This window comes from Talpa occidentalis, unplaced genomic scaffold, assembly GCF_014898055.3.
Source record: "Talpa occidentalis isolate TD23 unplaced genomic scaffold, MPIMG_talOcc4v2.1 talOcc4.3, whole genome shotgun sequence".
NCBI lineage: Eukaryota > Metazoa > Chordata > Mammalia > Eulipotyphla > Talpidae > Talpa > Talpa occidentalis.
In genome coordinates this window covers 37,111,775-37,129,174 of record NW_023603184.1, presented here as the reverse complement: position 1 = coordinate 37,129,174, position 17,400 = coordinate 37,111,775, and the positions used below count along the sequence as shown (strand labels likewise).

Below are 17,400 nucleotides of genomic sequence, written 5' to 3'. Positions count from 1 at the left end.
TAATTATAGTGAAGATCAAAGGAGATACTGTAAAAGTGCTTTGGAAAATCTGAAGTTTTTTTTGTTTCTGTCTCCTTTCTTTGCCATAAGCGACCTGGGGCATTTGCTATTTACTTGGAGCCCTGGCATTTAGACATCTTTGAGTTCCTTGATTTAAAGAAGAATACAGGGAAAGAAGAACAACGTGCCAGAGACCTTTTCTTTGCCCTTTGGATTCCGGATCTCTTCATGAAACGAGTGGAAACTAATCAGGTCAGAGATAGGTACCATTGGTGATAACGACTCAATTCAAACCAACTTTCTTTTTTGTCATCTTATATCATTCTTAGGAGGAAACCACTTCTATATCTTGTTATGGAAGGCATTCTTCACAAGTTGAGATGCCATTCCTTCTGCTTTCTTGGATTTTTATTCTCTAAAGTAGGTGCTCTCTGACCTCAATGCTTAAGAAGTCATGTGCAAACAGGCAGCACTAGATGTTTATTTAGCTCTGAGTCTAAAATAATTCTTTCTATGGCAAATTGCCAAGAATCTATGACGTCACCTCATTCCTTGCAATGTTCCCTGTGTAGTATGTATAGTTTAAAGTTTCTAATGAATGGTGCTGTTCTTCCCTTTGTAGGACTGGTCTTTGATGTGTCCAAATGAGTGTCCTGGTCTAGATGAAGTTTGGGGAGATGAATTTGAGAAGCTGTATGAAAGGTATAAAAAAAATATGAAAGTGATGTTTTAGCCATGTTTCTCTTATTTGGGTGACCCAAAGTTCAGAGCTACATCAATTATTAGCTGGTTTCTAGGAATCTTCAGGAGCAACTAGAAGAGAGTATAGTTAATTATTTTATTTTGGTCAGGCTTGCTTTTCTGAATTGCCAGCAAAATTTTAGGATTAACTTCTTTTTTAACACTTTGGGACATATAAGTAGACTTTTTAAAAAATTGATCCTTTTGAAAACTAAAGCTAAAAGCAAGGATTTTTATTTCTTTTGTTATATAATACATTTTATAAAATAAGTTATATTTTAGCCTGCACATAGGAATCAAGAGCAACTGGTACACACATGTCAATAGATCATTAAATACTGGCACGGTTGTAGGATATTTGACTGCTTTAGGTTCTGTTCCTTTATATTATGAAAGGTATTGATTAAGTGGAACAGGGTGCATTGAAAGAGTTTATAGCTTCATGATTTTTCCCTATGGCTTTAGCAGCTTAAAATGAATATTATATTCCTTTTTTTTCCCTTAGCAAAACTTAGTAAACATTTCAGAGTTTTCATAATTTTCTATTTTAGTGTCTTTCTTTAAGTTATTTATTGTAAAGATTTTCTTAGGGAATATTAAAATAATATGAGCTTTGCTTTTCAGTTATGAAAAACAGGGTCGTGTCCGCAAAGTTGTAAAAGCTCAGCAGCTCTGGTATGCGATCATTGAGTCTCAGACAGAAACAGGTACACCATACATGCTCTACAAAGATTCCTGTAATCGGAAAAGCAATCAGCAGAACCTGGGAACAATCAAATGCAGCAACCTGTGCACAGAAATAGTAGAGTATACCAGCAAAGATGAGGTAGGTAGAAAAACCTCTGCCAAGAGTGTTGAGAGAAGAATCCTAGGGAGTTAATATGTGTGACTCCCTCACTTAATTTCACTATATACGGGTGAATAGTTTACTATAAGCAGAAGGGCAGTAATATAGAGATTATAAGGAAGAGATTATAAAGAGGGGTGACCCCCTGAATATCTTTTAATCTAAGCCACACACAAAAATTGTCAACTTTTCCTTATACAAACATTGTAAAAATATTTACTTGAGAAAAACAGCAGTAAAAAGTTGTGGTTTAGGACAAGCACAGAAATGTGTGAGGATGCTCATTCAGTTTAAAGTATATAAGCACAGAGTCCTATCAATGAATGGTGAGAAAAGATGCCAATCTTGGATCTTTTAGGTGATTCACAGAAAGGCAAGGCTAGAAATGGGACATAGACTTTTTTTTAAGTTTATGGAAAATCCTTGCATTTGGGAAGTTTGGCTTGTATGTCAGGTCAGAGATAGGGATGGATTTTGTGCAGTGTCAAGTAACTGTTTTGGTGGAGTTAAATACATGAAGGCTTGATATATGGAGAAATGGCTGTGATTGGGGGTAAGTGTATAGTTTTGAAAGCTGGCATGTCATAGAGGTAAGAAACCTCCTTTTTGCTTTTTTCTGAGGATAGTTTGTGCTTTTGGTTATAGAGTAGCTTGGTAGGAAAAGAGGTTAGAGTTTACTGTAAGAAGATTGTTGCAGTAGTTGGATGACAAGATTCTTGGACATTGGATGTAACTAGAAATGAAGCAGAAGGAGCAAGATTCCAAATTCTAGAATCTAAAATCGTGACACATGAAAATTCAGGGAAGAAGGGAAAGTTAATTAAGCATACTGCTAAGGTTGCAGTTTAATTCGATAAAAAAATTGAGCACTAGGTATGCGTAAGATATTATATTAGGTGTTTTGGGAATATAAATGAATATGGCTCAGCCCTTACCCTCTAGAAACTTACAGTTTAATTGGAAGAAAATGACAGACTCAAGTAACTATTATGAAAGATAGATTATATTGTATAAACTAGAGTGACCATTTTTAAAACAAAAATAAGATTTAAAAAATTTATTTTTTAAATTGAGGTAACATTGGCTCACATGAAAAACAAAAATCAGATTATGTTCTGCATAATATTCCTCTTCTGCTCTTTCCAACCCATTCAGAGTTCTTTCCTTTATTTGAGGTATAAAAAAGAAACCATAAAATTCATTCTTCTAAAGTGCATATAATTTCATTTTCTTCAGTATATTGACAAGGATATGCAACTGTCATTACTGTCTAATTCTGGAACATTTCATCACCCCAGAAAAAAACCTTATACCCACTAGCAGTCACTATCTGCTCTCCTCTTTCCCCTTCCCTTAGCAACCACTAGTTTATTTCCAGTCTGGATTTGGCTATTGTGGGTATTTCATGTAAATGGAGTGATATAATATTTTGCCTTTGGTGTTAGATTTCTTTCACTTAGCCTATTTCCAAGGCTCATTCATGTTATAGAAAGTCCTCAGTACTTCATTAATTTCCATGCAATATCCTTACAGTATCCTACTCATATGGGATCACCACCTCATCTACTATTACTTTCTTCCTTGCTCATTTTATTTCACCCTTACTGATATGCTTGAGGTTCCTCAAACATGTCACGCATACTTCTGCCTCAGAATTTTTACTGTTTACTTTGAATGTTAAAATACTCTTACCCCAGATAGTCCCAAGACTTATTTTCTAACCTCTTCCCCATTTCTTTGTTAATGTGTGAGATTCTCAGTAAGGTCTTCCTTGACAATTCCATTCAAAAGTACCCCTTCCAATTTTATCCCCAGGACTCACTCTCTTCTTTACCTGCCTTATTTTTCTCCTGAGCATAAATTAGACTTAATGTGATTCAAACTATGTTTTAAAAATGGGTACTTTGGCTTCATGTTTTTGAGTTGAGTAGATGTAAAGGGCATGGGGGAATTCAGATGAGAGAAGTTAAGAGTTGTGATTGGGATAGTCGTAATCAAAATGGAAAAAATAGTATTCATCCAGTGTTATTAATCTTTTGCTATATTCCAGATGTGGTGCTAGCATAAAAATATAAGTATAAATAAGACATGATCCCTGTCTGAAAATAGCTTACCACAGTATAATATAGTGGGAGATCACATGGAGAGCTTTCTCAGATTTCACAAACTTGTATCCCCTGCTGTTAAGTTTTTTTAGAATCTCAGTGAAGGTGTACCAGACATGTTATTTGGAAGAACTATTTCTTTTTTCTTTTTTTTTAAAGATTTATTTATTCATGCATATAAGAACTGAGGTACAGGCCAGATGCACGGGAAGGGGAGAGGATTCACCAGAGACAGAGCCGGGAACAGAATAGGCAGACAGACTGAAATACACTGCTGAGGGGAGCAGTGGGCGAGACAGGAGAGGTCTGCTGCACCATGTGGGATTCTCGCCAGCTGGCTGGGATCGAACCCGTGCTGCAGAGGGTGTGGACAGCTTCATAGCTCTGTGCTCAACCGCCTGTGCCACCAGGGGAGGCCCTGGAAGAACACTCTTCATCGATGAAAATATTCTGTGTCTGGTGACTATTGAGTACTTGAAATATGAATAGTACAACTGAGAAGACAAATTTAAAATTTTCTTTAATATTTATTAAATAGCTGCATATGGGTAATGGCTACTATATTGGACAGCATGTCTCTACTGACTGAGGCAGCTGTACATTAAAACAGCACAATGTGATATATGTCTGATAATAGAACCACATAGTATGGAACACAGGATTATCTACCTTACCTGTACTGGTGATGTTATAACTCATGTGTGAATAGGTATTGAGATTTAGAAATAAATTGGTGAATGATGAAGAAAGAGAAGTCAAAGATAATTTAAAAAATTTAATAACAATATCAGGGGCTTGTATAATGGTGTTATTGACTTGGGGGAAGAAGTCAAAATTGTGTGTTTCTTGGCCTTTTTTCTTTGTATTCTAGGTTGCTGTTTGTAACCTGGCTTCCCTGGCCCTGAATATGTATGTCACGTCAGAACACACATACGACTTTAAGAAATTGGCTGAAGTCACCAAAGTCATTGTCCGAAACTTAAATAAAATTATTGATATTAATTATTACCCTGTCCCAGAGGTATGAATAGATTTCTCTGCTTATTGGTAATTATTGAAATCCAAGGTAGAGGGAGTTTATCATGGCCAGCTGATCATCATTTATATGGTTATCTTTGGAATGGTGTGAAGAAACTGAGTATATGTGTCACTTGGTGAAGAATGTTAACTTTCGCTGTTCAGTAATGTCTCTTCATTAAATCTGTTGGCTTAAAGGCACACTTATCAAATATACGCCATCGCCCCATTGGAATTGGAGTACAAGGTCTGGCAGATGCTTTTATTCTGATGAGGTATCCTTTTGAGAGTCCAGAGGCCCAGTTATTGAATAAGCAAATCTTTGAGACCATTTATTATGGAGCCTTGGAAGCCAGCTGTGACCTTGCCAAGGAGCATGGCCCATATGAGACCTATGAGGGCTCTCCAGTCAGCAAAGGAGTAAGTATGTTAATGAAATTTCTTTTTGCCTATGAGTTCCTAGAGTAAAATGAGTGATAGCCTCAAAAAACTATGTTCACATTTGAATCCCTGGAGCAAGTGAATGTTACCTTATTTGACTTATAAAGGGACTTTGTAGATGCAATTCAGAATTTTGAGATGAGATTCCCCTGAACTGTCTAGCTGTTCCTTAAATCCAATGACAGTTGTCCTTACATGAGACACAAAAAAGACACAAAGCCCTTGATGCTGGGAGAAGCAAAGAACAGAATCTCCTCTAGAGCCTTTGGAGGAAGTATGGTCTTCCCAAAATATTGACTTGTGACTTCTGGTCTCCAGAAGTATGAGAGAATATTTTTTTGTTATTTTATTGATAAGTTACCACGTTTGTAGTACTTTGTTACACCAGTTATAGGTACCAAATACAGTACTTTTGTCTTCTGTAACAAAAAGGATACTCTATATTAATCTCTCTTATTTAGAAATATCATTGTTAAAGTGACTTAAAACTGCTATTAGTTTTCAGTTGCTAAACTTAATGAATTAAAACAACATACATCCATTATCTCAGTTTCCATGGGTCAGGGGTCCAGGCTCAGCTAAGCTGGGTCCTTTTCTCTGGGTCTAACGAGGCCACTGTCACAGTGTCGGTGGAGGCTATGGTCTCATCTGAAGTTCAGGATCCTCTTCCAATTCTCCTGGTTGTTGACAGAATTCATTTCGTTGAAGCACCAGAACTCAATATATTCAAAGCCAATAGAAGGAGGAGAAAGACTCATTGTAGATGCTGTTTTAAGAGCTTTTGTCTGTTAAGTTAGGTTCACCCAGGATAACCCCCCTTTTGCTTAACTTAAATTGATTTGCAGCCTAATAAGAACCGGAGAAATCACCTTTACCCTCGAGAGTGACATCCATCATATTCCCTGGTCCCATCTTATGTAAGAGGAGATTATACATGGCCAGTGAACTCAGGGGTGAGAATCTGGGGAGCTGTCTCAGAATTCTGACTTCCACAATACCTTTATTATCAGTAGCATGATTCTCTTCCATGTAAAATAAGATGTTACTTTAGTTTTGCTGATATTTAGCAATGTATGGTTGTTCGAAAATAGGTATTTTGTGAGTTGATAGGTCAATGACCAGATCAAGACAAGAAAGATGAGGTCAACATAATACTTTCATTATTAAAAAAAGAAAATACATCTCAGCAACACACTTTCTTGAGTATTAGAATTTCCGGTTTATAGAAATGAGTCCTGAGAGGGTAGCATGTGGAAAAGAGCTAAGCCCTTAGCCAGTTTTCTTAGCTTGCTTATGATTAGTTATCACAAAATAGAAGATTATCCAGGAAAATCTCTGGATTTTGTATTTCTTACATGCTTCTGCTAGAAGACCTCATTTGTTATTGTTGTGACATGGGGGCATTGTAGTTAGTCATTTGTTTGATTTTGGTCATAGTTTGTTGTGATTTGTCATAAATTTGGGTCGTTCATTTTTTAGATCCTTCAGTATGATATGTGGAATGTTACTCCCACAGACCTATGGGACTGGAAAATTCTTAAGGAGAAGATTGCAAAGTAAGTAAGCTTTGTAATAAGGAGGTTTCAGGTTTTTATCCTGGTTCTTCAGAAGTTAGGCATGTTATTTTAACTTCCAAAACTCATTTTTTCTCTTAAAAGGGGCTAAACTGGCCTATCAACAAAATTATTTTTATAAAAATACTCCACAAGATAATATATGCATTGTGGTAATCTGCAAATTGGTACAATTAAAACATTTCAGTGCATAGTAGGTATCGTTAGTTGATCTTTTAGGAACTTAACCCAGGTGGGGTAATTTTTTTTTTTTTTTTGATTTATCATATTTGTAAGTGTGCTTGCTTTATTTTTCACTTTTATTACTGTAGGGTAAGTAAATGATATCAGGCTTTTGTACCCTCCCGCCATTAGGATTGATGGTGGATCCTAGCCGTCCTGAATGCATGCCTGATGGCGGGCACCTGGAATAGGGTGTGGGCATATGTGATGGTATTCACCTGGGCTGAGAGACTGGGTTTATAAGAGTGGCACACCAGAGTGTGGTGTGGTCATGCGTTGTGGAGGATGGAGGAGTGCAGTGGAGCATACAGAGGATGTGGCTGAGAGTGACAGAGCACGATGGAGTATGATGGACTACCAGTGGCAGAACCAAGAGAAGCAGGAGCAGAGAGTAACACGAGAACGAGAGAAGAACGAATGGAAGAAGCAGAATGAATGGAAGCAAGAGAAGCAGAGAGAACGCGAGATCCCAGGAAGAGTGAAGACTTGCTGGGGGCTGGGAGGCCTGCTGTGGAGGCCTACCAGCCTCCCGGCCCCCCAGCATCCCTGCCTGCTGTGTACCTGGTAAATCCCAATAAAAGCCTGCAAAAGCCATTGAGGGCTCCAGGACTCTCTCCTCCTTACCCTCTCCTCCTTACCCTGCTCGGGTCATAGAGATCCTGCCCTGTGCCCTCCCTGCCCTTACAATTGGCGTAGTCGGCAGGATGATCCATGCAGATGGGTATGGAGCCCTCTGAAGATCTCAGGAGGGACTGAGGTGTAGCAGACCGAGAGCCTGTGAAAATGCTGGAGGCGTCACGGCAGAACAGGAGATGGACAAGGTCCGGGAGCTGCAAGACAAAACCTCGCCTGGAGGAGGAGATGGCCTGCGAGGACCAGCCAGTGACCCCAGAGGCAGCAGAATCATCGGGGAAGAAAGGACCACGATTCGGAGCTCTCCAGTGCTGATGTCGGGGGAGGCTAATGGACTTGGACTAATGGAGTTGGACTGACAATCCCACCAGAAGGCAAAGGAAACTTGGCAGGTTGTTATGTTTTGGGGACTCTGGGGATGGGTGGTGTAGGGGAAGGTATAAGTATCATGCTTTTCTGCCCTCCTGCCATTAGGATAGATGAGGGAACCCTGTGGTCCTGAATGCATGCCTGATGGTGGGCACCTGAAGTGGATACACCTGGGCTGAGAGACTGAGTTTATAAGGGTGGTGTCGTGGCGACGCCAGCAGAAGCCAAGAAGGAACGGAAACTGAGAGAAGAAGAGAAGCAGAGAGAACACCAGAGAGCCCAGATAGAGTGAGGATTTGCTGGGGGCTGGGAGGACTACCAGCCTCCTGGCCCCACAGCACCCCTGCCTGCCATATGCCTGGTAAATCTAAATAAAAGACCTGCAAAAGCCACTGAGGACTCTGACTCCTCCTTTACCCGGTCTGCTGGATCAGAAAACCTGCATTGTGGTCTTCCTGCCCCTACAGATGGTATGATTTGTACACCCCAGGAGATGGGAATCTGGGGGTGTCCAGTGGGCCTCAGTGGCCAAAAGCAACCTGTGTACTGCCCAGCAGCTAGGGAGAGGAGAAAAGCCAACTGAGAAGGCAAAAGCTGGTGCTAAGATTGAGAAGCCCTGAGTGGCTGTTAAGTACTAAGTATGCTAAAGAAGGCCAGTGAGTCTCTTAAAATCACCAGCTGGGTGATGCCCTGCTCATTGTCGAGTAAGGGTGAGGAGCTGAGGAACCTATCCTTGGGGGACAGGTGGGAAATGTGGCTGGTGGTGGAGCCTACAGCCAAAGAGGGGACCCAAGAGAGGCCACATGTGGAGCTCATACCATGGATCCCCGACCCATGTGCTTATGCAGTGGGTTGGCCTGAGTGCAGGGGTCTGCATCTCGCATTGGTGACTATGAAAGCCGAGTGTTGGAGCAACTGCAGACAGAAACCCTGAGGATTGGCGATTACCCCCAATAGTATAGAATCGCCAATCCAAGAGTGAGTGCATCCTGGGGGTGGATGCGGTGTGTGGCTTGTGGCCGAGACCACAGCCAGAGGAAGGTCAGGAAGCCTTATGGCTCCTGGCATGTGACGGCAGATACTTGAGTAGTTCCCCTCCCTTTGAGTGGTGCCTTCGGCAGCAGAAGTGGTGGATCATCTGCTGGTGCCAATAATCTTGTCTTTTGCCACTAGGTTGGTGCCCTGCCTGGACTTATTTGTGTTCTGTTGTATTTTGTTATATTGTGATGTATCTCTTTTTTTTTTTAAAGATTTTTTTATTTATTTATACAAGCACTGGGTACAGTCAGAAGCATGAGAGGGTGAGAGAATTCACCAGAGCCAGAGCAGGGAGCAGAACAGGCAGAATGATGAAGTACACTGCTGAGTGGAGCAGCAGGCGCGGCAGGAGAGGTCTGTGCGCCATGTGGGACCCTCGCTGGTAGCCGGGGATCGAACCAGCGCTGCAGAGGCTGTGGGCAGCTTCGTAGCCCAGCGCTCAACCACTGTGCCACCGGGGAGGCCCTATATTGTGATGTATTTCATTTGCTTTTGTGGGCCATGGGTGCAGTGTTCATATTGCCAGTCATATATCCAAGTATATGACTTGGATATAGACTGATATGGACTGTATGGATGAAAACCCTGAGGGGGGTGGATTGTAGGGTAAGTAAATGATACCAGGCTTTTCTGCCCTCTCACCATTAGGATTGATGGTGGATCCTTGTGGTCCTGAATGCATGCCTGATGGCGGGCACCTGGAACAGGGTATGGGCATATGTGATGGGATTCACCTGGGCTGAGAGACTGGGTTTATAAGAGTGGCACACCAGAGTGTGGTGTGGTCATGCGTTGTGGAGGATGGAAGAGTGCAATGGAGTGTACAGAGGAGTGTGGCTAAGAGTGACAGAGCGCGATGGAGTATGCAGACTACCAGCGGCAGAACCAAGAGAAGCAGAGAAGCAGGAGCAGAGAGTACCACGAGAACGAGAGAAGAACGAATGGAAGAAGCAGAATGAACGGAAGTGAGAGAAGCAGAGAGAACGCGAGAGCCCAGGAAGAGTGAAGACTTGCTGGGGGCTGGGAGGCCTACCAGCCTCCCGGCCCCCCAGCACCCCTGCCTGCTGTGTACCTGGTAAATCCCAATAAAAGCCTGCAAAAGCCACTGAGGGCTCCAGGACTCTCTCTTCCTTACCCCGTCTGCTCGGGTCATAGAGATCCTGCCCTGTGTCCTTCCTGCCATTACAATTACTTAATGCACATTGGGCACAGAAATGCTTTTGTTGACTTGATTGTCATAGCAATAAATTAGGGATTTTGGAAGAACTTTTGGAGGGGTAATGTAAAAATTGAGTCTTTGCAGGCCTCCCAAAATATAAGAGATTTGAGGACCGGCAGAGTGTTTTGCTGAATGAATACTGAAGCAGGCTGTTTTCATTTTCTCTCATGATGACTATCATTTCTGGGTTAATACATATGGGACGTGTTTAATGTTTGCAGAAGGAAGCAGTAGCTTTAAAATGCTCTTAGAAATTTATCTTTGCCTTAAAATTGTTTAATCAAATAATGTGTGTTAGAAAGTTTAGAAAACATATGTGTGGAAAGGGGATAAAATAAAATTATCCCAAAATATACTACCCATATCGCGGAGTTGCAACCCTGTTGGAGTTAAATTCAAAAGTCAACAAATGAATCAAATGCATGTATAATGGTACCCCCTAGCAGCTTCATTTACTACAGTGACTTAAGATAGCTGATTTCCTAGCAGACTGTAGCTTTAGGGCTGGCATTTAATATTCTCCTTTTTTTTTAGATATGGTGTAAGAAACAGTTTACTTATTGCCCCAATGCCTACTGCTTCCACTGCTCAGATCCTGGGAAATAATGAGTCCATTGAACCTTATACCAGCAACATCTATACTCGCAGGGTTTTGTCAGGAGAATTTCAGGTGAGAAGATCACAACTACAGACCTACAGGGCGATCTTTCAAAAGGCCTGATGTTGGGAATAAATGCTAACTCATGTTTAGAATACCCCTTTTACTCAGTAGGGGGGCAAAATTTTGTCTCTAATGTTTTATGTTTTTTTAGCACAAGTAGACATTCAATAAATATCTGCCAGAAGAGTGAATGATTGATGGTTGAATATGGAAGTAACTTGTTGATATTAGAGTTCACATGTTATTTCACCATTCTGTAATCATCATGATAGAGTCTATAACCCTGGATGCCTAAATTGATGATACTCAAGATGTATATAGGAGCATCATTTAAAACAGTGGTTCTCAATGAGAATTTGTGGGGGGTAAGACCAGTATTTTTTTTTTTTTTTGTGGGACCCTCGCCGGCAGCTGGGGAACGAACTGGCGCTGCAGAGGCTGCCGGCAGCCTCCCAGCCCAGTGCTCAACCGCTGCGCCACCAGGGGAGGCCCATGGACCAGTATTTTTTAAAGGTTCTCAGATAATTCAATGTGCAACTAGAGTTGAGAACCACTAATTTAAAAGATTTTTATTTTTTTATTTGTGAATTTCCAGTTATTATGAAATAATAAGTTTCCCCAAGTTTCGGGGTAGATATACTTCTTATTTTTCTTATGTTTATTATATGTTGACTTTGGGAAAAAAATAAGAATCCACTTTTTTTTTAACCCACTTTGGGGAATGTTAGTTCTTTTCACTTTTGCAGATGCCACATAATATGGTTCTTGAATACTAGATACCAAGATTTTAAAGGACTATAGCTTTTGTGTGGTGGGATAGACCTGTCAATATTATAAAAAATAGAATTTACCAAGCAATGTTAAATAAATGTTTAGTATTTTGCTTTAAGCTCCAAACATATGATTCTGTTTAGTTCCTATCATTGTTACCTCTTGGTCTTTTCTGTTTTTCTATTCAGATTGTAAATCCTCACTTACTGAAAGATCTTACTGAGCGGGGCTTATGGAATGAAGAGATGAAAAACCAGATTATTGCATGCAATGGGTCTATCCAGGTAAAGAATGAAATATCTCTTCAGGAGCTAAGTTGGAAATTGTGGTACCTTTCACTTTTCCCACCAATAGAAAAAATGGCCATTCTCTGTGATTGAATAGGCTCTGTTCACCTCTGCGTTGTTTTGCTGGGATTATATACATCTTCACATAACCAGGCCTTTCCCTCTTAATTGTGCAATAATATAAAGCAGTAGTTTCCAACTTCTTTGCTTATTAGAATCAATTGGGGAGCACTTAAAATTCTGAAATTTGCATTGTACCTATACCGATTACATCAAAATGTCTGGTATTGGGAGCCAGGTATCTATTTTTTTTAAAGACTCCTTACATCATTCCAAAATGCACAAAGTTTGGGAACTACTGATATGTCTGAGATTAGAGAGTCAAACTTAATTAAAAAGTATGGTAGAGTTGAGGATTGATAGCCCAAAAGACAGAATGACAGATAGTGTTTAACAATTTGCAACTGAACATCAAGAATTTATAAATAGAGGCGTCTTTTTTTTTTAAAAAGATTTATTTATACAAACACTGGGTACAGTCAGAAGTGCAGGAGGGTGAGAGAATTCACCAGAGCCAGAGCAGGGAACAGAACAGGCAGACAGATGAAATACACTGCTGAGGGGAGCAGCGGGCACGGCAGGAGAGGTCTGTCGCGCCACGTGGGACCCTTGCTGGTGGCTGGGGATTGAACTGGTGCTGCAGAGGCTGCGGGCAGCTTCGCAGCCCAGCGCTCAACCACTGCGCCACCAGGGGAGGCCCCTATAAATAGTGGCTTCTTGCTGGGATTGATTGACTTGGTAACACAGATGAAGTTTCCTTTAGTATTTTTGTGTATGCTGACAGAAACTGTAGCATTAGCCAGCCTGCATGTTTTGATGCATGTTAACCCTAGACCTGAGAAAACTTAATTTTTAATGACTCCAAGTGGAGTTTGTGGAATCCTAGTTTATAAAAGAGTTTATCATTACTTCCCTTGATCATATCCCTGTGAGTTATAGCCCTAGTGATTTGTATTGCTACTTAGCTGTGAGTTTTCCTTTATTAAGTGCCTCTAGAACAATGAATGTTTTGGCCATAAACCAATTACAGATGAATCTTAGTAACTACCACCTGATATTTTGTTGGTTAGATAGAGTTTTATTGTACTTCCTAAGCTGGAGGGGAGCATTTTGAGAAACTTGATAAGGATCAAGTTGTATGATAATGGTTGGGTCAGATCTGACAGAAAATAGAACCAAGGCTAGAGCCTGTTAATTATATTGCTTTCTTCTACTGAGTACATTAAACATTTGGTTTACCTTCTCCAGAGCATACCAGAAATTCCTGATGACCTGAAGCAACTTTATAAGACTGTGTGGGAAATCTCTCAGAAAACTGTCCTCAAGATGGCAGCTGAGAGAGGTGCTTTCATTGACCAGAGCCAGTCTTTGAACATCCATATTGCTGAGCCTAACTATGGCAAACTCACTAGCATGCACTTTTATGGCTGGAAGCAGGTTGGTAGGGGAAATCAAGGAGGACTTATTGTCAACTGGGATATTTTGGAATTGGGGCAATTCCATAGTCTGCTATCTATTAAATATTGTCACCTAGAAGTTCTTTCACTGCCTATCCAATATGTTACAGTGAACTCATGGTTTTTGTACCAGATCATTCTCTCACTTTGGATTTTCTTGTTTCTGTTAGGATTATTACATTTGTAAGTTGGAAACCAATTATCTTTCTTTTCCTCTCCATGCAATCACTCATCACATTGTGTTGGTTGTTCCTTCTTACTCCACCATCATTTTAAATTTTTATTTGTTTATTTATTTTTAAAGATTTATTTATTTTTGCAATCAAGAACTGGGGTACGGGCCAGACGTGTGGGGGTGAGAGGATTCACCAGAGACAGAGTGGGGAACAGAACAGGCAGACTGAATGAAATACACCACTGAGGGGAGCAGTAGGTGAGTCAGGAAAGGTCTGCTGCACCATGTGGGTAGCTCCCTGGCCGGGGATTGAACTCGTGCTGCAGTGGCTGCGGATAGCTTCATAGGTTGCGTCTTAACCCCTTGCACCACCAGGGAGGCCCCATTATTTTTATCAGCTTCTTCATGAACTCTTTGTATGTCTGTATATATATTTGTATATCTTTGTATACAAAGCAATGCAGTCTTATGCATTGCTATCATTTCTAAAATAAAACTGCACTTATAAACCCATTATTCAAAATCACCCATTGTTTTGCCACTTCAATTATCTACAAAATAAAGCCAATTACTTAGCTAGTCTTTGCTGACTGTAATGTCCTGTCTTCTGGATTGTATTCTTATTCCCTGCTATTGTACTGGGTGTTCATATAGAATAAGAAACTTATTTTCTTATTTAATAAACATTAAATTGATCATCTCTGTGTCAAGACTGGGAATACTGAATGAGATGATCTTTGAAGTAGTTGTAATCTACTGCTATACAGGGACCTAATTTACCCCTCTGAATAGTTATAATCAAAAGCATATGTTAACATATAACCAGTGTTGTCTTAGGCAAACTTGGAAATTATGTATACAAAAACAAAAAAGAGAACAAAAAGAGCTGACATTTCCAAAGAGGTAAACCTGTTATAGGGGTGAAAAGTATAGGATATAGCTGTCTTTTTTGAGAAGGCTTCCTAGAGTAAATAGACTTTCAAGTTTATAAAATGATTTGATCTGGTTTATGGAAATGTGTTTTAAACGTTGGTCATAAATATTTACTATTTTATTTTTGTCGTTTCTTATTTTTATAATTGTCTAGTATCCTTAGAATTTCTTCTGATAGTATTTTTTCCCTTGTAGGGTTTGAAGACTGGGATGTATTACTTAAGGACAAGACCAGCAGCTAATCCAATCCAGTTCACTCTAAATAAGGAGAAGCTGAAAGATAAGGAAAAGACATCCAGAGAGGAGGAAGAGAAGGAGCGGAACACAGCAGCCATGGTGTGCTCTTTAGAGAATAGAGATGAGTGTCTGATGTGTGGATCCTGAGAAAACACTTAGGAGAGGCCAGCACTTCTTTGATAGCCAGCTACTCTCTGAGATTGCATAGATGGAGCAGGCTTGCATGAAGTGTTAGAACTTTTGCATATGGTGCGAAAGTAGGGATTTTTTAAAAATTAGTATAAACCACAGACATCATACAGGGGAGGAGGAAGGAGAGGGGTCAGAGGGAGGGAGGGAGGAGCACAGGGGACTGAGGTGATGGTGCACAGGTGCATTGGGGAAGGAAATTCTGTGGGGACTACACCTGAGAGGGGGAAAGCAAACATTGTTTAAAAATGTACAATGATGTAAAAAATACATAAATGAAAATTAAAAAAATAAACTTCATTTTATCTAAAAAAAGGTAAATTTTTGAAATTTATATGGGGTTTCATTACTATATAATGAGTAATTGTATTGGATTTCATTACTCCATTACACCCCTTTTCTCATGACCTCAGTTTTGGTAAGTAGACTTAGTTTTGCTGCTTTAACTATTAGATCCATAGAAACAAAACTAAGTCATAATTCGTGAGAAGTGCTGATGGGGCCTTTATTGTATAAGGTCCTGTAGGTCATTCTGAAATAAAGATAAATATTTCTAAGTGATTGTGTGAGATTAATTTTGTCATTTACTTTTACACAGAGGTCACATTTGAAGAGTCACGTTTCCCTGATTTTCTGTACTTATTTGTTTGTTTGCTTTTACTTCTTTAAACATATTTGAAACTTTTTTTTTTAATATATTTTTTTTTTTACATCATTCTTCATTTTATACAATGTATGCTTTCTCATCTTGGGTATAGTCCCCATGAAATTCCCACCACCAATTCACCAATTCACCCATGCACCATCACCATAGTCCCTTGTGTTCTTCCACCCCTGTTTTGATCCTAATCCCTCCTCCCCTGCTGCAGAATGTCTGGTTTTTAGTTGCCTGTTGACTTTGGTTTTTACTTTATGATAATTACTTTCCCCCTGCCCCCATCCCTTATTTGGATTCCCTACATTCCTCCTATAAGTGAAACCATCCGGTATTTGTCTTTTTCTTTTTCTCATTTTACTGAACATGATCACTTTCAGCTCCATCCATGTTTCTGCAAGTAGGGGTTATGAAATAAGAACCCCATCTAAGTGCCTGAATGCCATACAGGAATATAGTTTATTAGTCTGCAAGACAACCATCTACCCTGGGATCACTAAGGTCACCTAGGCCTATGATAGGAACCATCCTACTTATACCTCCCCACTGAGCTCCCTTTGTTGCCCACAAACTGACAGGTCTTTTCTCCCCTCCCTTCAGGTTCACCTCCATTTCTCTGAGCTATGTGGGATCTTTAAATAATACACATGCCCCCAAGGTAAAGGGAAGGAATTAACACTGGGAAATGGGTGCATGCATCAGTCCCCTGCTGGTGCTTCATATGCCCACCACTTGGATTCAAGTCTTGTTAGCTGTTTGACAATTGGTCACTTTAGTTAATCAAGCCCATAGCCAATATTATTCTCATTGGTGAAAAGCTGAAGGCATTTCCATTAAGATCTGGAACAAGACAAGAAGTCCACTGTCACCACTGCTTTCAATATAATACTGGAAGTCCTAGCCAGAGCAGTAAGACAAGAGAAAGACATACAAGATGTATGGAAGGAAATGGAAGAATAAATACCTCACCCTCTAACCCTGCCAAGTTTAAATTACAATATGGGGCTTAGCCTTGTAGGAATTTCAGTTTGCCCTTGAAAGATATCTTCAGGGCCTCCCTGGTGGCTCAAGGGGTGAAGACGCAACCGATGAAGCTGTCTGCAGCCACTGCAGCACAAGTTCAATCCCCGGCCAGGGACCTACCCACATGGCACAGCAGACCTCTCCAGTCTTGCCCGCTGCTCCCCTCAGCAGTGTATTTCATTCAGTCTGCCTGTTCTGTTCCCCACTCTGTCTCTGGTGAATCCTCTCACCCCCCGCGCCTCTGTCCTGTACCCCAGCTCTTGTATGCATAAATAAATAAATCTTTAAAAAAAAAAGCATTCAGTATGTGTGTCCAACTTTTTTCACTTAGTATAGTGTTTTCAAGGTTCATCCATGTAGCATGCATATATCAGAACTTACTTTTTAGAGCTGATATTCCAGTATATGTATACATCACATTTTGTTCATCTACTCTTGTGTTAATGGAAATTTGAATTATTTCCACCTTAAGGATACTGTGAATGATGCTGTTATAAATGTTGATGCACAAGAATCTGAATTCCTGCTTTTAATTCTTTTGGATATAAGGAAGTGGAATTGTTGGTTATATTATAACTTTAACTTTTTGAGGAACTGCCCAACCATTTTACATTTCTACCAACAGTATATGAAAGTTCCAGTTATTCCATATCCTTGTCAGCCCTTGTTAATATTTTCTTTATGGTTTAGCAATCTGACTATGTCTTGGTGTGGGTGTCTGAGTTTATATTACCTGGGGTTCATTA

At 40.2% G+C, this 17,400-nt stretch overlaps 1 protein-coding gene across 2 annotated transcripts in view; it reads left to right on the top strand.

Moving 5' to 3' along the window:
• The window catches only part of RRM1 (ribonucleotide reductase catalytic subunit M1), a 39,942-nt gene extending 22,960 nt beyond the window's left edge, over positions 1–16,982 (top strand). The window contains exons 8-17 of one of the 2 annotated variants that reach the window (XM_054699492.1): positions 91–252; positions 623–702; positions 1,366–1,567; positions 4,565–4,714; positions 4,909–5,130; positions 6,631–6,707; positions 10,741–10,876; positions 11,827–11,922; positions 13,234–13,422; positions 14,746–16,982. In XM_054699492.1, the coding sequence (XP_054555467.1) occupies positions 91–252; positions 623–702; positions 1,366–1,567; positions 4,565–4,714; positions 4,909–5,130; positions 6,631–6,707; positions 10,741–10,876; positions 11,827–11,922; positions 13,234–13,422; positions 14,746–14,934 (1,503 nt within the window). In that variant the 3' untranslated portion in view covers positions 14,935–16,982. The remainder of the gene's footprint in view (positions 1–90; positions 253–622; positions 703–1,365; positions 1,568–4,564; positions 4,715–4,908; positions 5,131–6,630; positions 6,708–10,740; positions 10,877–11,826; positions 11,923–13,233; positions 13,423–14,745) is intronic. The other variant, XM_037522839.2, reaches the window with a different exon arrangement.
• The last annotated feature ends 418 nt before the right edge of the window (positions 16,983–17,400 follow it).